Source organism: Oncorhynchus mykiss, chromosome 25 (genome assembly GCF_057628025.1).
Source record: "Oncorhynchus mykiss isolate SJ-2025 chromosome 25, ASM5762802v1, whole genome shotgun sequence".
Taxonomy (NCBI): Eukaryota; Metazoa; Chordata; class Actinopteri; order Salmoniformes; family Salmonidae; genus Oncorhynchus; species Oncorhynchus mykiss.
The window spans coordinates 51,311,641-51,333,994 of NC_143046.1; the positions used below are offsets into that span (position 1 = coordinate 51,311,641).

Here is a 22,354-nt window from a genome sequence, read left to right on the forward strand (position 1 = left end):
TATTTTGGGTTCTGATGGGGTAAACAGTTGAACTAAGTTAATGAGGCAAGTTGTACATTTAAGAATCAGTGGGTATATATATATATAATGTATGTCCAAAAATATATGTATCAACTAAGGATTCTAGCTTGAAGATTATGTTAAAATTGAGGAACATACCATTAAATCAACATTGAGAACATCTAGGCTACTCTTATGTGATGTGTCATTTCAGAGTTATCCTTCTCCTCCATAAGCTTTCTTTAAATATAGGAAATGCAACAAAAGGGGCAAACATTGTCATTGAAATCATCAACCTGGATACATCAACATAATCTCTGGTGATGTGCACTGTAGACTAATGTACCTCCAATGTACCTCCAATTTAGATAGAGGATTAGACTATTCAAAATTGTCTACCAAATAAAGCACGAATCTTGTCAAATATGTGAACGTGGGTTTGGATATAGGCAATGCCTATGTTGTATTTGTAATTTTGAACATTTACTTGGAAAACATCACCTGCGAACAAATAGGCTAATTGTATGAGCAGCGGCAATATTGCACAATCATTCCTAATTCAGATTGGGAACGCATGAATCACATTCAATTGAATCAATAGCCCGAATCATTTTTAGCAAGCACGCCCGACTAAAATCTCTGCTAGTCTACCTACATTCGGTTTTGCGAAAACGCGTTCAGTGTACAGCTGCTTTATTGGTAAATAGGGACAAGGTAGCGCATGGGCAGCCAGTGGGGAATTATCCCACATCGCATCACATGCCTTACATTGCGTCCTTATATTAACGAAACGTTGCATTTGATCATATTTTGTGAATTAACAATAGCCTAACAGTCATTTTCTAATTCTGGTAACCTTGGCAATCAGGTCGCATTAGATGTGTATTTTTATAGCCCTCCGTTGCAAAATCGTGGAAACGATATGGGTTTCGGCTCCCATGAATCTTGGCCAATTCCTGCAAATATTGCCACCGGCGCAGTGTATTTACATCCTTAACGTTTTCGGCATGTAGGATGGTATGAGGGAACGACCTGGCAAGCCAATGGGAAGATATGCATATTTTAACAAACGCTTGTCGAGATGGTGAGTAAAATGTATTTTTTTCTCCGCTCCATGTCAGAACAGTGGTACCTGGTTTCGCAAGACATTCTGTGCTAGCTAATTAAAAATAAAACATCAATAAAAAATTCTACGAAATGCGTATATCTCGTCATCTCGTTCAAGTCACAATTTTGGATTAAAATGATGCATTGCGAAATGTACACATTTGTATTAAGGTCATTGACGTTATCCTTCAATGTGCCTCTTGATGCGTGAGGATAACGAGTAGTATTCTCAAATATGCTTACGGCCAACAGTGATATGAACCTGTGTTGGTGCGTAAAAGGGCGTTTGTTAACCAGAGAGAATAGGTAGCCAATCTAATAAGGCTACATTTGAACAATTGCTTATATTTTAAACAGTTAAACACAATGCTGCATCATGACGAATGACACTCATTGCAAGTGAGTGTAGGCTACATCACGTTTTTAAATGACCTTCAGTTGCACTGGCTAAAAATCCATTCTCACTTTTGATACTGCTCTTATACCAGCTTCTGCTAGTGTAGCCTATAAACCAAAGGAGAAATGTTTTAGGGAATTATTCTAATAGCTAGCCTGCAAATGGATCCGTTTTATTCTGCCCTCGAATAAATTCAATAGCCTGCACAAGACCATTGCATACACCCCACTAAAGCATTTGCCTACCTATGATTTTTTTTTGAGCTCACGTAACCTAATATTGCAAGCTCTGATATTGCTAAAAGGTAGAGTACAAGTAGTCAATAGTCTGCCCTACATACAGAAACAAACAACATTAGGATATCTAAAAGCAAGTTGGAAATATAGACCAGTAAACACACAGATACAATATGCGGAAATATCAACTATTCATATTTATGATGACTTCACTTTTTGATAGCTGTTCAATAGACAACTTTCCAAGTCAAATTTGCTCTCAATCAGTGCTGTATGGTCCATACAGTAACACATGTTTTTGATGTTGTGGCCATTGTAATCTGCTCTACTGAAAACAAACCTAAACTGGCTGGAGGGGGTTGGGCCACATAAACTCACGTAACCCAATATTGCAAGCTCTGATATTGCTCAAATGTGGATTACAAGTAGTCGGCTGTCTACTTACACACACAAACAGCATTAGGAAATCTAAATTAATCATGGAAATATAGAACTGTAAACACAGACACAATAGTTCATAGCTGTTCAATAGACAACTTTGCTCTCATTCAGTGCTGTATGGCCGTGCCTGAAAGAAAGGCATATAGTTACACGTTTTTTGATGTTGTAGCGCCAAAGAAAAACAAGTGGGCACAGACATCAGAATTAAAATGTTGGGAGTCCAAGGTTCCATCAAAGTTTTTGGATCTTTAGCCCCTAGTCTTGCAATTAAATCAAAGGCGCAATCACAGATGATCTTTATCTTTAGTCTCAAATCCAATATGGCTTCCAAAATAAAATTAAATATGGCTGCCATAATAACATTTGATGCAGGATAAATCACCTGTAAATATGCATTTTGTAAATGAGGCATATTGTTCAGAGATTTGCAACACTCATGCCTATAAAGGCTGTTGGTGTGAATCAATTTTATCCTGAATCCAATATGGCCAACATGATTACACTCACCTTAAACTGCATACAATGCCTTCGGAATGTATTCAGACCCCTTAACTTTTTCCACATTTTGTTGTGTTACAGCCTTATTCTAAAATTAATTAAATACTTTTTTTTTCTTTTTTTTAATTGGCAACAGTCAATAAAGCATTTATTTGGGCTGCAATCTGAGGTGCAGTTAACACTAATGCATTTATCGTCTACAGCAGAGGTACAGTAACTCTGGGTCTACCTTTCCTGTGGCAGTCCTCATGAGAGCCAGTTTCATCGTAGCGTTTGATGGTTTTTGCGACTGCACTTGAAGAAACTTTCAAAATTCTTGAAATGTTCGGTATTGACTGGCCTTCACATCTTAAAGTAATGATGGACTGTCGTTTTTCTTTGTTTATTTGAGCTTGTCTTGCCATAATATGGACATGCTCTTTTTCCAAATAGGGCAATCTTCTTTATACCACCCCTACCTTTTCACAACACAACTGCTTGGCTCAAACACATTAAGACGGAAAGATATTCCACAAATACATTTTTAACAAGGCACACATATTAATTGAAAAGCATTCCAGGTGACAACCATATGAAGCTGGTTGAGAGAATGCCAAGAGTGTGCAAAGCTCTCAAGGCAAAGGGTTGCTACTTTAAAGAATCTCAAATATAACACACAGTTGAAGTCAGAAGTTTACATACACCTTAGCCAAATACATTTAAACTCTGTTTTTCACAATTCCTGAAATGTAATCCTAGTAAAAATTCCCTGTTTTAGGTCAGTTAGGATCACCACTATATTTTAAGAATGTGAAATGTCAAAATAATAGTAGAGAGAATTATTTATTTCAGCTTTTATTTATTTCATCAGTGGGTCAGAAGTTTACATATACTCAATTAGTATTTGGTAGCATTGCCTTTAAATTGTTTAACTTTGGTCAAACGTTTCAGGTAGCTTTCCACAAGCTTCCCACAATAAGTTGGGTGAATTCTGGCCCATTCCTCCTGACGATACTGGTGTAACTGAGTCAGGTTCGTAGGCCTCCTTGCTCGCACACACTTTTTCAGATCTGCCCACAAATCTTCTATAGGATTGAGGTCAGGGCTTTGTGATGGCCACTCCAATACCTTGATTTTGTTGTCCTTATGCCATTTTGCCACAACTTTGGAAGTATGCTTGGGGTCATTGTCCATTTGGATGACCCACTTGCGACCAAGCTTTACTGATGTCTTGAGATGTTGCTTCAATATATCCACATAATTTTCCTGCCTCATGATGCCATCTATTTTGTGAAGTGCACCAGTCCCTCCCACAGAAAAGCACCCCCACAACATGATGCTGCCACCCCCGTGCTTCATGGTTGAGATGGTGTTGGCGTTCTTCTTCGGTCTATAATATCTTTTAGCTGATTTCTTTTGATTTTCTCATGATGTCAAGCAAAGAGGCACTGGCTTTGAAGGTAGGCCTTGAAATACATCTAAAGGTACACCTACAATGGACAAATGATGTCAATTAGCCTATCAGAAGCTTCTAAAGCCATTGCATAATTTTCTGGAATTTTCCAAGCTGCTTAAAGGCACAGTCAACTTAGTGTATGCAAACTTCTGACCCACTGGAATTGTGATACAGTGAATTAATATACCTGTAAACAATTGTTGGAAAAATTACTTGTGTCAATCACAAATTAGATGTCCTAACTGACTTGCCAAAACTATAGTTTGTTAACAATAAATTTGTTGGGTGGTTGAAAAACACGTTTGAATGACTCCAACATAAGTGTATGTAAACTTTCGACTTCAACTGTATATTAGTTTCTATTTTAGCTAACTGGCTAGATAAACATGGTGCTAAAATATCAGGTATGAGCTAATAGCCAACGTAGCTAGTTAATGTTAGCTGGTTATCATTTTGAACATGCACCATTTTCGGCAACGAGTCATCTGACTTGCAGTGTAACGTTAGCTATTTACTGGTGTTATAGGGAAAGAAGGAATCATTGTAAAATGCCTAAATAAAAAGTTGGTAATAGGTTTAGCTACCTACAAATGTTATTTTATGTTTATGGACCAAGAAAGCTGTAGATCAGTGCACGTGTATGCGTTCTCACTTCTCAAACTATGGGCAGATTTGAGTCATTCAGACAGAACGTGCATCGTCATTTCAGATTTTTTTACAACCCTAGCACTCTTTGTTAGATATTATGCACATTTATGGCTGGGTAGAAAATGTCATCGCCATTGAGCTTTTTCTCATAGTGGCAGTAAACAGCAGCAAGTGATATGAGGAGATGTGAAAGGGAGCGGAGTTAGCCTCGCTCTATCCAATCATAGCAGTAGGATCAAGTTTACAACCTGCCCATTGCTTGACAGATAGCTGAAATAGCCAATTGATTTGTTTATAATTTGGCATAAAATCTAACAAGGAGAGCGAGGGTAGGAAAAAAAGATGAAACGACGATGCACGTTCTGTCACACCCTGATCTGTTTCACCTGTCTTTGTGCTTGTTTCCACCCCCCACCAGGTGTCTCCCATCTCCCCTCATTATCCCTTCGTATTTATACCTGTGTTCTCTGTTGCCAGTTCGTTTTGTTCGTCAAGCCTACCAGCATTCCCCTTGCTCCGGTCTTTGCCAAAGTTCCTGCTTTCTAGTTTTTCCAGTTTTGACCATTCTGTCTGCCCTGACCCTGAGCCTGCCTGCCATCTTGTACCTTCCTTACCTCTGCCTGCCCTTGACCCGTCGTTTTGCCTGCCCCCTGTTCTAGTTATTAACTTTTATGACTTTGACACTGTCTGCATCTGGGTCTTTCCTAAAATGTGATAGTACGAACTGGCCATGACCGACCCAGCAGACTCAGATTAGCTTCACAATGCTGTCTCCCTGCAAGGAGCCACCATTGGATGACACGAGGAGTTACTGCAATGTCTTATGGAGGGACTCCATACCCTGGCAGAACGCCATGACCAGACTTCGAGTCTTTGCTGGAGCAATTCCGCGGATTCCCCACTGGGCAGCGGGCCACACCCGTAATCTCCCAGCCTACCCCAGTGTACCAAGAACCCCATTTAGCTCCTCTGGAGCGCTACGCTGGAGATTCCGGAACCTGCCAGAGTTTTTTCTCCCATTGCTCCCTCATTTCCGAGCTGTAGCCTTTTTCGTTTCCCTCGGACCGCTCGAGGATAGCGTACACGCAAATGTCCAGGAGGGCACTTGCCTGGGCTATGGTGTTGTAGGAGCAACAGCCCGCCGTCCGCCTCCGTCTAGAGGAGTTAATGGTGGAAGTTCGGAAGATGTTTGATTCTCTGTTGCCCGGGAGACAGGCTGCGGCAAGACTCCCATAGTGTGGCAGACTACGTGGTGGATTTTTACATGTTGGCGGCTGAGAGTGCCTGCAACCCGGAAGCATTGTTCGAGATGTTCTTTCACGGATTATCGGAGGTGGTCAAACATGAACTTGCAGTCCAGGAGCTCCCCATAGACCTTGACTCCCTCATAGCCTTGTGACCATCCAGATCGATGGGCGGCTTCGAGAACGTAGGAGGGACAGGGAATCTGTGCCCTGTCCCCGTTGTTCGCCGTCGATTCCCACCTCGCCTCTGAAGAATCCCGGAGACCCCCGAAGTCTACATGTCCGAGTGAACCCAACGTCACCCTAGTTATCTCGGGAATCACTGAAGGACTCTCCATTCCCATGCATGTTAGAGCGCTGGAAGGGTGCTCTATAGGCCGGGTCACTCACAATACTACTCCCATCAACCTACGAGTGTCAGGGAACCGCAGCGAGGCAATCCAATTTATGTTGATTAATATGTTTCCTCAGGTTCCCAGTGGTATTGGGATTCTCTTGGCTCCAACGACAATCTCATCATAGACTGGACTCCTGGTGCAGCCCATCCTCCCATGCCCATTGTCTGAAGTCAGCGCAGCCTGCCCCGTGACATCTTCCTGTGGGCTCGAAAGTTGCCCCGGAGTACCAGGACCTCCGGCAGGTGTTCAGTAAGGCCTGGGCCACTTCGCTTCCGTGGCACCAACCCTATGACTGCGGGATTGACCTTCGCCCAGGCCCCAATCTGCCCCAGGGACAACTGTAATCTGTCGGGTCCGGAGACCAAGGTTATGGAGACCTACACTGAGGACTGAGCTGCATCGTTCATCCATCCTTCTGCCTCCCCCACCGGCGCAGGGTTCTTCTTTGTGGAGACAGACAAAACCCTGCGCCCGTGCATCGACTACCGGTGCCTCAACGACATCACGGTGAAGAACCGCTACCTGCTACCACTCATCTCCTCGGCCTTCAAGCCGCTCCAGGGGGCCACCGTGTTCTCCAAGCTGGACCTACGGAACGCCTACCTCCTGGTGCGGATACGGGAAGGGGAAGAGTGGAAGGCTGCCTTCAACACGGCCAGCAGTCACTACGAATATCTGGTCATGCCATTTGGCCTTACTAACACCCCAGCTTGTGTTCCAGTCTCTGGTTAATGATGTTCTCCGGCATGTTGAACCGGTTTGTCCTCAACGCCATCCTCGTCTTCTACCGCTCCGCCAAAGAACACGTGCTCCACATTCGACAGGTTCACCAATGTCTCCTGTAGAAACAGCTTTTTGTGAAAGCTGAGAAGTGCGAATTCCATCTGGATTCCATTTCTGCACAGCCAATTATCTCAATTCCAGGCAAGCTAGGTGGTCCCTGTTTGTCACCCGGTTCAACTTCTCCCTCTCCTACTGACCAGGATCCAAGAACATCAAGCCGGATGCGCTGTCACGCCACTATAGCCCCGTGGCTACACACTCGAACCCCAAGACCCTCCTTCCTACCTTGTGTCTGGCGACGACACTCAGCTGGGGAATAGGAAGCAGGTCCTTGAGGCACAGCGTTCCCAGCTGAACCCCACGGGGTCCCAGATAACCGGATGTTTGTGCCTGATGCTGTCTGCTCCTTGGTCCTGGAGTGGGCCCACTCCTCCAGGCTTGCCTGCCACCCAGGCTCCCGTTGGACCCTAGACTTTGTGCGACAACGCTTTTGGTGGCCTACCATGGTCCCGGATGTCTCCACGTTCATCGCCGCATTCACGGTCTGTGCGTAGAACAAGACTCCTCGGCAAGCTCTGGCTGGTCTTCTTCAACCAATGCCTGTCTCTCACTGTCCCTGGTCTCACATATCCCTTAACCCGTCTGATGGCAACACCCCCATCCTTACAATAGTGGACCGGTTTTCCAGAGCTGCCCACCTCATTCCTCTCCCAAAGCTACCCAAAGAGACGTGCTGCACCATGAGCTGGGCCATCTTCCGGATTCATGGACTCCCGGTAGACATGGTCTCCGACTGGGGTCCTCAGTTCTCATCCAGGTTCTGGATGGCGTTACGCATGCTCATTGGGTCGTCGGCCAGCCTGTCCTCCGGGTTTCCCCCCAGTCCAACGGGCAGTCGGAGCGAGCCAACCAAGACTTGGAAACGACTCTTCGCTGCCTGGTTTCCGCTGACCCCACCACCTAGAGCCAGCAACTAGTGTGGGTCGAATATGTCCGCAACGCCCTTCCTTGCTGGAAGAGAGCCTGGTTGGCCCTTAAGACCACCTCCAGGTATCGAAGACAAGCAGACCGCCACCAGATCTCAGGTTCCCCGGGCAGAAGGTATGGCTGTCCACCTGGGATCTGCCCCTCCGGGCGGAGTCCTGCAAAATTTCCCCACATTAGCCCCTCTGCTGTTCATCTTCTGTTGCCCCATACCCTCCGTATACATCCCACTTTCCATGTTTCTAAAATCAAACCCATGTCTCACAGCTCTTTGTCTCCTGTTTCCAGGCCCACCCCTCTCCCCTGTCACATCGACGGCCAACCGGCGTACACTTTGAGGTGTATCCTGAAGACTATACCTCGGGGAAGGGGATTCCAGTACCTGGTTGACTGGGAGGGTTATGGCCCGGAGGAGAGGTGCTGGGTCCCCGTTAGGGACATCCTGGACCCAGGCCTCATCGCGGATATCCAACGCCGATACCCCGGTCAACCAGGTATGCGTGCGCCCAGGTGGCGCCCCTAGAGGGGGTACTGTTTCACCTGTCTTTGTGCTGATCTCCACCCCCCACCAGGTGTCTCCCATCTCCCCTCATTATCCCCTGTGTATTTATACCTGCCAGTTTGTTTTGTTCGCCAAGCCTACCAGCGTTTTCCCCCTTGCTCCTGTCTTTTCTAATGTTCTGGTTTTATAGTTTTCCCGGTTTTGAACATTCTGCCTGCCCTGACCCTGCCTGCCGTCCTGTACCTTGTCCCACCACACTGGATTTCTAACCTCTGCCTGCCCTTGCCCTGTTGTTTTGCCTGCCCCCTGTTCTAATAATTTATTACTTCGACACTGTCTGCATCTGGGTCTTTCCTAAAACGTGATACATTCTGTGTGAATGACTCAAATCTGCCCATAGTTTGAGAAGTAAGAATGCGCACACAGACACACGTGTGCTGATCTACAGTGTACTTGGTCCATAAACATGCAGGAAGATTGCATCCTGACAGCTGAGAAATTATTTTGCCCTATCAAAAAATACTTGTTTCATAAGCATCCGTGATCACAAACCATGATATTACGTTAGACCCATTTGCATTGAGTTCTTGTATATTCTCAAAATAACAGCTGTGTCTGTGATATCTTTCCTTACAGGTGTGATATGCTGGAGTGATGCTTCTATGCAAGTGTATGATTCTCATGAAACCAGCTTTAAAATGTATGTAGCAAATTGAGTTACCAAAACCATGATCTACAAAAATCAACTATGATTCTGAGGAATAAGATGTTTTTGGGAAAGTGTATTTTTTAAGTATATTTTACAATTTCGCCTGAATTTTGTACATTTTTCAACCAAAATTCTCATTACCGAAATGCATCTGGATTAAATTCTCGGGACATTTATTTTTAATAAAACAAAGTGTTGCTGTAGTTTGTCCATAAATCATTTAAAATGGTATACTAGTTGAAGTGTACATTAAACTACACTGAGTATACCAAACATTAGGAACACCTTCCTTATATTGAGTTGCACCTTTTGCCCTCAGAACAGCCTCAATTTGTCACGGCATGGACTCTACAAGGCGTCGAAAGCATTCCACAGGGATGCTGGTCCTTGTTGACTCCAATGCTTCCCACAGGTACAATACCAGTCAAAAGTCTGGACACACCTACTCATTCCAGTGTTTTTCTTTATTTTTACTATTTTCTACATTGCAGAATAGTAGTGAAGACAAACTATGAAATAACACATATGGAATCGTGTAGTAACCAAAACAAGTGTTAAACAAATCAAAATATATTTTATATTTGAGATTCTTCAAAGTAGCCACCCTTTGCCTTGATGACATATTTGCACCCTCTTGGAGAGAGAAACGCTCTGAATTTACGAACGAACAATCTGACAACACTCTGAGTTTACGAATGCCCAGAGCACACTCTGGCACTCCAGATTAAATTTACGAAGACACACGTGGGATGACAGACTTTAGTCTTTAAATGTTTGGTTGTTTAGTACATAGCCTCACATGTGAATCCTTAAAGAGACGGGTGGGGATAAAGCTTAAGAGGGTGTGAACGATGCTGAATGGGTGTAGAGAAAGAAGCGCTCTCCAGTAGGTACCAAAAACATTCAAGGGACATTTTCTCAGAAGTGAGGTTAAAGGTTGATCAACTTTCAAAGCAGAATTACTTTCCCATTGTTCCTCAACTGAAGTGCATGATATACCATTTTGTAGCTCTGAGTCTCTACTTCTATCCAATGTAAAAACAAAATACCATCTCAAGTTTTGCTACATAGGACCAATTCGACCCGTTCGGTCACAAATATTATTTACATCAATAACATACGAATCACTACAAAATGTATACACTATATTAGGCCCGGCCTTTGGAACTTTGGTTTTCTTAGATATGGCTACTATATTGTGATCACTACATCCGATGCATCTGGATTCTGCTTTCAAGCACATGAATCACTGACCTGGCTTTCACTTCTGTCTATAAAAATTACCTTTTTGTAACAAAATGAACCAGAACCATGCATAATGCACATACACTAATAATGTAGCAGGCTTTGCCAACACTTGGTCTGTTTTCACACATTTTTCCTTTCAATATTTTAGATTAGTGATGCATTGATATGACATTTTTGGCTGATACCATTATACAATATTTTCCTTGCCAAAAAAAGATACCGATAACCAATATTTTAAATTTCAGCATCCTTTTAAGCATTCTAGGACAGTTAAATAGTTACACAAACACACACACACAGCGGTCTAAGGCACTGCATCTCAGTGCAAGAGGCGTCACTGCAATCCGTGGTTCGATTCCAGGGCTGTATCACATCCGGCCGTGATTGGGAGTCCCATAGAGCGGCGCACAATTGGCACAGCGTTGTCCAGGTTTGGCTGGGGTAGGCGATCATTGTTCTTAACTGACTTGACTAGTTAAATAAAGGTTACAAACACACACCACTAACCAAGAAGTTATTTTGTGGGCATTTACGTATATGTCCCCTTTACCAGTAAAACATAATGAAAACCTTATTTCTTTCACTTACATGCTGTGCTGTTTCATTGTTCATTTGTTCAGTCATTTCATTCTCAACCAGGATTTCATCATGCATGTCAAGCAGTGAAGTTTCAGCTCTGTCTAGGATGTCATCATACATGTCAAGTATGAAGTTTCAGCTCTGTCTGTCCGTGGCCTCTCTTCTTCTGTGCGCATCGTCCCTGTGTCCATTTCTATCTTGTCCAGCTATGTATGTAACATTTCACGTAAACCCTGGTTCTTGTATAATTGTTTTATGCTTTTTGCACATTTATAAAACAGACTAAACAGCTAGTATAACAATCATTATTTAACAAAGATGCTGCTAGTGATACGTTGTACCGGAATACGTGCTAGAAAAGCCAAGCATGCAATTTGCAGAATGAATGTTCATTGGTACATCCATTTTAATAGTGTCTGCTATGCCCGCAATTTGAGGAGTTGAACCATAAACAGGGTATGGTTGGAAAGGTTCACTTCTCCTCTGATACAGTAAAAGAATGTCTCCATGTGTTTCGGTGTCCATATGACCGATTCCTGACCAGGTTTGCACACATTGCAGCAGGGATTTTGGCCCACTCCTCCATACAGACCTTCTCCAGATCCTTTAGGTTTCAGGGCTGTCGCTGGGCAATACGGACTTTCAGCTCCCTCCAAAGATTTTCTATTGGGTTCAGGTCTGGAGACTGGCTAGGCCACTCCAGGGCCTTGAGATACTTCTTACAGAGCCACTTCTTAGTTGCCCTGGCTGTGTGTTTCCGGTCGTTGTCATGCTGGAAGACCCAGCCACGACCCATCTTCAATGCTCTTACTGAGGGAAGGAGGTTGTTGGCCAAGATCTCGCGATACATGGCCCCATCCATCCTCTTCTCAATATGGTGCAGTCGTCCTGTCCCCTTTGCAGAAAAGCATCCCCAAAGAATGATGTTTCCACCTCCATGCTTCACGGTTGGGATGATGTTGTTGGGGTTGTACTCATCCTTCTTCTTCCTCCAAACACGGCGAATGGAGTTTAGACCAAATAGCTATATTTTGTCTCATCAGACCACATGACCTTCTCCCATTCCTCCTCTGGATCATCCAGATGGTCATTGGCAAACTTCAGACAGGCCTGGACATGCGCTGGTTTTAGCAGGGGGACCTTGCGTGCGCTGCAGGATTTTAATCCATGACTGGGTAGTGTGTTACTAATGGTTTTCTTTGAGACTGTGGTCCCAGCTCTCTTCAGGTCATTGACCAGGTCCTACTGTGTAGTTCTGGGCTGATCCCTCACCTTCCTCATGATCATTGATGCCCCACGAGGTGAGATCTTGCATGGAGCCCCAGACCAAGGGTGATTGAACTTCATCTTGAACTTCTTCCATTTTCTAATAATTGCGCCAACAGTTGTTTACTTCTCACCAAGCTACTTGCCTATTGTCCTGTAGCCCATCCCAGCCTTGTGCAGGTCTACAATTTTATCACTGATGTCCTTACACCCTCTCTGGTCTCGACCATTGTGGAGAGGTTGGAGTCTGTTTGATTGAGTGTGTGGACAGGTGTATTTTATACAGGTAACGAGTTCAAACAGGTGCAGTTAATACAGGTAATGAGTGGAGAACAGGAGGGCTTCTTAAAGAAAAACTAACAGGTCTGTGAGAGCCGGAATTCTTACTGGTTGGTAGGTGATCAAATACTTATGTCATGCAATAAAATGCAAATGAATGACTTAAAATCATACAATGTGATTTTCTAGATTTTTGTTTTAGATTCCGTCTGTCACAGTTGAAGTGTACATATGATAGAAATTACAGACCTCTACATGCTTTGTAAGTAGGAAAACCTGCAAAATTGGCAGTGTATCAAATACTTGTTCTCCCCACTGTACATTCTCCCCACTGTATTCATCTAACTAACCAGCTAGTTGAGCATGCAAAAAACGACCTCTTAATCTACTGTATAATCCAATGTATTTAGCCATAATTTCATCATGGCTAGCTAGCTAGTCAATTTAGGTAACATGTGTCCCTATCACTTAACAAGGGATTTGATTAACTTGCTAATCAATTACCATTCACACCACAGTGGCTATTTTCGGTAGCTAGTAAGTTAAACATGACAAAGAATACATCAACAATCAACAATAACAGCAGAATGCAACTGGCCAGCTGACTATACCTGTATCTAACTGTCTAGCTAGCTACGTAGCAATGAAAACTACTTTTTGATACAGTTGAGCCAATAACGTATGCACATGTAGCTAGCTTGCCATTTCCACTGTAGACTCTTACCTGTGTACCATTAGGGTTTATGATTCACGGCAGACTGAAACACTTTCAAAATAATCCTTCCCACTGGACTTCAACCAGACTGCCTTTGCCACTGAAGACAGAGCTGTGTTGATACCTACAGCTGAATTCAGGACAACAATGTTTTTAAAAGCTGTAGCTACATTTAGCATGTTGTCCATTATTAAAATATGAGTAAGTCCAATGTTCAAGGCATTTTTGTCTTTGATCAAGCTATGGATCTTTCAAATAGAGAGAAATAGAAATGGTGTCTTTTTGTAAAAAGCACATAAAGGCTTTATAATTCAAAGGTCATTTTAACTGACTGCTATTATCTCATAGAACAAAATGTATAATATCTACTAAGCCTGTGTTAACCTCAGACCTTATTTTTAGTGTTAATTACAAAACACTATTCTTTCCCCATAGAGATGGCTGAACGAACCAGAGGTAACTAATTTCTGGGTTTCAGGACTATAAACTGGTGAGTTCTATATCCGCAGGGAGCAGGGTGTGCCATTTGACAGAGAAGCCTTGAGTGACAGAATGGACTCTCTTTCTCGTCAATGTCCCAGCCCCCTCATTATCTCAACCAGCCGTGGCCAGGCAAGATTCAGAATTTTCTCTGTGGCTAAACATCTTTGTGATTTCACATATGATTTATATTTACAGATTACATACACGTTTGTTATTAAAGGTGCTAGATGCAGAAATCACTACGCCATTTCGTGGTTGCAAAAATTGAAATAGTTCACCTAATTACCAGCTTGTGACTGAACAAGCACTGAGTGTAGATAATCATTGTATCAAATCAAATTGTATTTGTCACATGCACCGAATACAACGGGTGTAGTAGAACTTACACTGAAATGCTTACTTACAAGCCCTTAACCAACAATACAGTTAAAGAAAGAGTTTAGAAAATGTTTACTAAATAAAATAAAATAAAGTATTAACACAATAAAATAACAATACAGAGTCTATATACAGGGTGTACTGGTACCGAGTCAATGTGTGGGGGTAAAGGTTAGTCGAAGTAATTTGTACATGTAGGTATGGGTAAAGTGACTATGCATAGATAATCAAATGGCCACCCCCGCTGTTTATTTTGGAACTAGACATGGCGCTCCGGTACTGCTTGCCTTGCGGTAGCAGAGAGAACAGTCTATGACTTGGGTGACTGGAGTCTTTGACAACTTTTGGGGCCTTCCTCTGACACGCCTAGTATATAGTTCCTGGATGGCAGGAAGCTTGGCCCGAGTGATGTACTGGGCCATACGCATTACCCTCTGTAGTGCCTTACATTCGGATGCTGAGCAGTTTCCATAGCAGGTGGTGATGCAACCGGTCAGGATGCTCTCGATGGTGCAGCTGTATAACTTTTTGAGGATCTAGACACCCATGCCAAATCTTTTCAGTCTCCTGGTGGGGAAAAGGTGTTGCCGTGCCCTCTTCACGACTGTCTTAGTGTGTTTGGAACATGAAAGTTTGTTGGTAAGGTGGAACAAGGAACTTGAAACTCTCAACCCGCTCCAATACAGCCCTGTTGATGTGAATGGGGTCGTGTTCGGCCCTCCTTTTCCTGTAGTCCACGATCATCTCATTTGTCTTGCTCACGTTGAGGGAGAGGTTGTTGTGCTGGCACCACACTGCCAGGTCTCTGACCTCCTCCCTATAGGCTGTCTAATCGTTGTCGGTCATCAAGCCAACCACTGTTGTGTCATCAGAAAACTTAATGATGGTGTTGGAGTTGTACTTGGGCACGCAGTCATGGGTGAATAGGGAGTACTGGAGGGGACTAGGGACACACCCCTGAGGGGCCCCCGTGTTGAGGATCAGCATGGCAGATGTATTGTTGAATTTTTTTATTACCTTTTTAATTGGGTATGAATACAACCAGACGTCACGTTGTTATCTTATTTAAAAAAACACCACTTCAAAAAGTAGGCTACCTGCGTATGTTCATCCACTAAAAAGAGCAATCACACCATTTGATGAACCAAAAAGTGAAATGACATTTGGCGATTCATGCGTGTTGCTGACAAAAATGTTTTTTTGTAGAAAGAAACGTTGGGACACCTGAAAAGGGGCTGAAATACAGAACTGTCAGCCGCGAGCTGCCCGGTGAGTCAAGCCTACCAGACGAGCTAAATGCCTTTTTATGCTTGCTTCGAGGCAAGCATCACTGAAGCATGCATGAGAGCACCAGCTGTTCCAGACCACTGTGTGAGCACGCTCTGGCCGCGGGGCCAGACAGATTACAAGGACGTGTGCTCAGAGCACGCGTGGACCAACTGTCAAGTGGCCACTGACATTTTAAACCTCCCCTGGCACTGTAGTCCGTGGTTCGATTCCAGGCTGCATCACAGCCGGCTGTGATTGGGAGTCCAATTGGGCGGCACACAATTGGTCCAGCATCATCCGGGTTTGGCCGTCATTGTAAATAAGAATTTGTTCTTAAATGACTTGCCTAGTTACATTAAGATTAAATAAAAATATGGGCCAGCATATGTCACGTGTCCACTTTCCTCTTAGCCTTAAGATAACATAATTCTCATATGCGTGTGATTGATGTGTGACATATCTTAAGATATTAATACTGTATTTTTCGGAGTGTCATGTGTATTGGAGGAGTAGGTGCTTAATTGAACTACCAGTATGCATGTGTGATGAGTATCCATGCCTGAGACCTGAAGAATTGTGCTAGCTCCCGGAACTTATACCTTGGCTTTAACTAAATAGGCTAACACTGTCTTGCATCACTGATATTAATGAAGTTCAGTATCAAGCCAGTCACACATGTAAAGTAATGTAAGCAAGTTATTTCAGTTGTGCAAGTCTATAGCCTTAATTGTCATTTCATTTTTACAATTCTAAGCCATGGGGGGGGGTCTCAACTGACATAACATTGTTTTAAGGTGGTCATATTATGGATCATTGAGCTATTTGATTTTGATTTTTGGGGATTTGGGATATAAATAAAATGTGGATAAATTATTGAATTTGGCTTTTTACTACTATAGCCTAAAGAAACGCAAAAAAATACTTAAAAAACTAGGTTTTTAAGTGTTTCTACCAATTTGGGTAGGCACAAAACTACCTTCATACTTCCATTCATTTTTTAAAACCGGTATCAGATACCTTCAGAATCATCCTGTGACAGAGCAAAATGGACACGCCATCGTGTTCGTGAGAATCTCCCCTTTCCATTAGTGTACACATTCAATGCAAAAAAAACATATCTCTAGCTTAAATTGACAGATTTTTATGGTAATTTTTTTTTTTGTACCGGTGAGTCAAATCGACTCTAGGGAGTTAAAGGAGCAATCTGTGATTGCTACAAATACAAGCTTGTTTTACTCCATTGTTTGTAAACGCTGTAATCGTAAATAAACACTGTATAGCCTCAAAACATGATTAAAACTATAATTATGATCTCATGGTCAGTCCTTGCATCCATAGCGCCGTCTATGAATTTCTCCAGCTCTATCCCAAAAACAGTAGTGGAGTATTGTTTGAACTGAAGATTGTCTCTTTAACAAACTATTGTAACCTCACTTATTCTCTCTTTCCTAAGGAGACATCAATGAGATGACCTGGGAACTCAAAATCAGACCAAATTCACTAGACGACTAAGGACCTTATTCCAACTGTTTGCAGCAACACTTCATTCAAACGCTACTTCACCGAGAAGGGCAATCTCATTGCTGAGCCAATGTAGAAACTGCACCTTCAGGATTGCATGACTTCTTTCCTTGCCTGGATTTCAGCACACAGTCAGATCTACCAGGTGTGGAATAGTTATTTTTTTATTTCGTAACTCCTAGTAAAATTCTATAATGCATATTCAATGTTACATTACCTTTTTGATTGAATAATTATTATAGGTAACACTTTATTTGGATAGTCCATCTGTAGATGCTTTACAGACTATCATTAACATGTCAACTAACTATCTACAAACCCTTAACCTAAACCTTATTTTAACCATAACCTTAGCAAGCACTTACTTATCAACAGATAGTTTGTTGATAGTATGAGCATCTACAGATGGAAGATCTGGATTATAATTATAGGATTGCAATGTATGCCAGCGAGAGGCAATACATTTTCACCAATTGCAAACGAGCCCAAGCATCTCACACTGTACGTTCAAGCTTCCACGTCTTGCGGTCTTTATTCAAACCAAACTACACAACATGATGCAAGTACACTTTCAGTAATTTGCCCCGTACCTTTCGTACCGTAGTTTGTTTATATCCATTGGTTATTGCTGGTTGTCGAAAGGCACATTTGATCTACCCTGGCCAGCGGAGTTTCACGTTTGGAACTATTCTATTTATTCCTAGTTGCAAACTCCACCTACTCTATAAACTGGGCGAGCTAATCTAGTGTTTCTGTTCACAAATTGCCTCACTCTGCACGAGCCATGACAAAAATGTTTGCCAAACTATTAATTGGACGTGACAAAATAACATAAAAGCCATTATCTTAATGTGGTTGGCCCTTTCATACTGTACGAGGCAAGGATGCCACGAGATATACTGTTTACAAACAATCTTGAAAATGTGTCATCAGGCCTCTAGGGAAAATTGTAGCCGATTTCGCACAGTCTTCCATTTTATTCACTGGAAAGAGTAACTTTGATTAAATAAGGAATTTACTGATTTGAGTTTAATGTCATTTCTTTTCTTTCTTTTTTTTTACGTATCTTTATAGGACAGAGTATGCCATCTGCATCTTTCCACAGAATTCTACGACCATTTCTACTTGGCACCTTTCTACTGGGCTGTTTTGTGACTCTGGTTTTGATGTACTTCAAACCGTCAACTAGCTGGCTATCAGGTCCTGTAGAGTCAACCGCATCCACTATCCAAGTTAAAAATCTCTTCTCTACCAAGGGTGAGAAAAACCTTACCACTGTACTCGTCTGGCTCTGGCCCTTTGGACAGACCTATGACCTGGGTGTCTGCAGCTCTCTGTTCAACATCGAGGGCTGTTTCATCACAGCAGATCGGAACCTATATAATAAGTCAGATGGGGTCGTCATACATCACAGGGATATCTGTACTGATCTCTCCAACCTGCCCCCCCTTCAGCGTCCCTCCTTCCAAAAGTGGATATGGATGAACCTAGAGTCACCATCCCACTCCTCTCAGCTGCCCGGTATTGAAAACTTGTTCAATTTAACTTTGAACTATCGTCAGGATGCTGATATCGAAGTGCCTTATGGGTCGATTGTGACGGCCCAAGGGGACGAGGATTTCGTGCCACCGAGCAAAAGCAAGTTGATCTGCTGGATTGTCAGCAACTGGAACCAGGATCACGTGCGAGTGAAGTACTACAATGAGCTCTATAAACATATTGAGGTTCACGCTTATGGACAAGCCTTTGGAGAGTACATTGCAGATCAAGAATACTTTCCTACCATCGCCAGTTGTAAATTCTACTTGGCGTTTGAGAACTCAATTCACAAAGACTACATCACAGAGAAACTGTATAACCCACTCTCTGTAGGGACGGTGCCTGTGGTTTTAGGTCCCCCAAGACAGAACTACGAGAACTTTGTCCAGGGGGAAGCCTTTATCCATGTGGATGACTTCACCTCACCCAAGGAGCTGGCTGATTATCTCCTGCTCTTGGACAGGAATGAGGAAATGTATCTCAGATACTTTGAGTGGCGACGGCACTTTAAAGTGAAAAAGGCATACTTCTGGGCCGAACACACATGCCTCGCTTGTGATCATCTCAAAAGGCACAAGGAGTACAAGGCATTCAATAACCTTGATAAATGGTTTTGGGGTGGAATGCCTTGAAGGGCCATGAAATTGTTGTTTTGCAGTTGGAGGCATTGCTTTAAAATATATTCAGTCATGATGTATTTGACATTGTCAATGACAATGTTCCAACATGTTTTTCTCACTGGTTATAGGGGCCCAAATAAGCCATTCTCTTTTTTATTTTGATGCCAGACAGATTTGCTCAGCCTTAATTTGTCTCTTGCATTTCAATTCAATCATGATTTATGTTGTCATTTGCAATGCATTTAATATTTGTTTCATAAAATCTCACTTTTATACATGACCAAAAGTATGTGGACACCTGCTCGTCGAACATCTCATTCCAAAATCATGGGCATTAATATGGAGTTGGATCCCCTTTTGCTGCTATAACAGCCTCCACTCTTCTGGGAAGGCTTTCCACTAGATGTTGGAACGTTGCTGCAGGGACTTTCTTCCATTCAGCCACAAGAGCATTAGTGAGGTCGGGCACTGATGTAGGGCAATTAGGCCTGGCTCGCAGTCTGCATTCCAATTCATCCCAAAGGTGTTCGACGGGGTTGAGGTCAGAGCTCTGTGCAGGCCAGTCAAGTTCTTCTCCAAACTTTTGCTACAAAGTTGGAAACACAGAATCATCTAGAATGTCATTGTATGCTGTAGCTTAAGATTTCCTTTCACTGGAACTAAGGGGCCTAGCCCGAACCATGAACAGCCTGAGACCATTACTCCTCCTCCACCGAACTTTACAGTTATAGCATTCGGGAAGGTAGCGTTCTCCTGGCATCCGCCAAACCCAGATTTGTCCATCGGACTGCCAGATGGTGAAGCGTGATTCATCACTCCAGAGAACGTGTTTCCACTGCTCTAGAGTCCAATGGAGGTAATATTTACACCTCTCTGATCTTAGGCTTGTGTGCGACTGCTCAGCCATTTCATGAAGCTCCCGACGAACAGTTCTTAAGCTGACTTTGCTTCCAGAGGCAGTTTTAACTTGGTAGTGACTGCTGCAACCGAGGACAGACGATTTTTACCCGCTACGCGCTTCAGCACTCTGTTTGTGTGACTTACCACTTCGCCGCTGAGCCGTTGTTGCTCCTAGACGTTTCCACATCCCTAATAAAAACGAAATACAGCACTTAAAGTTGACTGGTGCAGCTCTAGCAGGGCAGAAACTCGACAAACGGATGTGTTGGAAAGGTGGCATCCTATGACAGTGCAACGTTGAAAGTCACTGAGCTCTTCAGTAAGGACATTCTACTGTCAATATTTGTATATGGAGATTACATGGCTGTGTACTCGATTTTATACACCTGTCAGCAACGAATATGGCTGAAATAGCAGAATCCATTCATTTGAAGGGCTGTCCACATACTTTTGTGTATATAGGTGTTTAATCTCTGAATGTGAATTTGCTGCTATTTTGTTTTTTATGATGTACTGTAACTGTTTTGCTATGTGGGAATCGGGCTGGCATGACATTTTCTTATGGCAGTATACAATACATTTTTGAAATTGAAGAAATAGTTGTCAATTAAAATATGTACTATTTATTCAATTGAGGCATTTTATGATAGACCTTCATATGTATTAGTGATACAGTCATCTATGCAGTGTTTTATTGAACACATGAAAATAATTCAATTGTAAATTGTGTCATTTACTGTAAAAATTGACATTTTGTATTGTTTGAAGGTAGCATTTGCACTGCAAAACACACTGACACTCATCTTTGATCATGCATGTACAGTAATACAGTGCAGAAAGAAGGAAAGGAAGATAAATAAAAAATAGATAACTATTATGTTAATAGTGGTTTCTTAGTGAGCATTATCACATTAAATGCATTGCTGTTCTATCATATGCTCCATTAATATTTTACTTACAATGCGAACATTATCCAATTTAATTTAGAATGTTTTTGCTCTCAAATATTTACGCCTATTGTGGTACAATGATGAGAGCACACATTTGACATGAATAATGAACCATATGCTTATCTGTGTGGGCTTGTCTATTGCCATCTAGCCACATTGTCTTAAATATTCACTTGTATATTTTTAACCTTTGAGCAAATTTCAGTGCTTGAAAAATAGGATAACTATTCAAGCTTGGATCTGCCCACACATCTGTGGTTTCATTGTGAAAGATTGAAAATGCTATTAACTTTCTTAGATTTGTTTTTTAAATTTTTATACCAAAAATACCTCCAACCTTGAACTTAAACACCACACAATGACCTGAGGTAGTATGTACATTATGTACACTACAGTTCAAAAGTTTGGGGTCACGTCGAAATGTCCTTGTTTTTTAAAGAAAATAAAATATTTGTCCATTTAAAATAACATCAAATTGATCAGAAATGCAGTGTATTGAGGAGTGCAGTGTATTCTTTCAAAAACAAGGACATTTTGAAGTGACCCCAAACTTTTGAACGATAGTGTATATCATAATACCTGTCATTATGTCATGTTTGTTTATTATGATGCTGGTATGATGTATAGTTCAAATACAGTGTATCTCTTTCGTTGAAGGTTGAATACACAAACCATTCAGCATACATAAACGATTCATAAAATGTTCATGAAATCGGCACCCTAATGACCTTCAGAGTGCATTCATATAGTCATTATTGAATAGTATGTCACATGACAGGATAAATGTGAAAATAAAAGTCACATGAACAAATACATTTTTGTCAGAACACATATTTTTCTTCCCTGTAGAGCATTATTATGTATCACTACAAAGTAATCATGAATGTTGCCGTTGTTATACTTCGCTTACTTTGAATTGAATTTCCAAATATCCATAGCCAGCATAAAGCATATTCTTGAAATGGTCTGAAATAATATCCTACCTCTGATGTTTTTACCAAAAACAGAACACTGTCACCGGCAATTGTTAAAAACAATTTAGCCATTTCCTTTTGCTTTCCAAATGTAAAAAACACAAGGTTTACTTACCATATACTATTTCGTAATGTAAATGATAGTGATCAACCAAAACATGAAATAAGAAAATGTTTATATTTGTCATGAAACAATAATTAACTGTGGACTAATGTCACTAATGACATGCAGTTGATCCTCAAATATATGA

The 22,354-nt window shown here is 42.1% G+C and overlaps 1 protein-coding gene across 2 annotated transcripts; it reads left to right on the forward strand.

Annotated features, from left to right (window-relative positions):
• Window positions 1–682: 682 nt before the first annotated feature.
• LOC110505253 (4-galactosyl-N-acetylglucosaminide 3-alpha-L-fucosyltransferase 9) lies at window positions 683–21,940 on the forward strand. Of its 2 annotated transcripts, XR_016491870.1 has the most exons (3): window positions 683–1,084; window positions 17,053–17,265; window positions 18,195–21,940. XR_016491870.1 is itself a non-coding variant. In XM_090220450.1 (2 exons), exon 2 carries the CDS (start codon window positions 18,203–18,205, stop codon window positions 19,289–19,291), a length of 1,089 nt encoding a protein of 362 aa, XP_090076576.1. In that variant the 5' UTR covers window positions 17,142–17,265; window positions 18,195–18,202; the 3' UTR covers window positions 19,292–21,940. The 2 variants fall into 2 exon arrangements, 1 of the variants encoding a protein (XP_090076576.1); XM_090220450.1 differs by lacking the exon at window positions 683–1,084 and having other exon boundaries at window positions 17,142–17,265.
• Window positions 21,941–22,354: the final 414 nt, after the last annotated feature.

Excerpts from the sequence above, each read along its gene's own strand:
- LOC110505253 (XM_090220450.1), top strand. The coding sequence starts at position 18,203 with ATGCCATCTGCATCTTTCCACAGAATTCTACGACCATTTCTACTTGGC.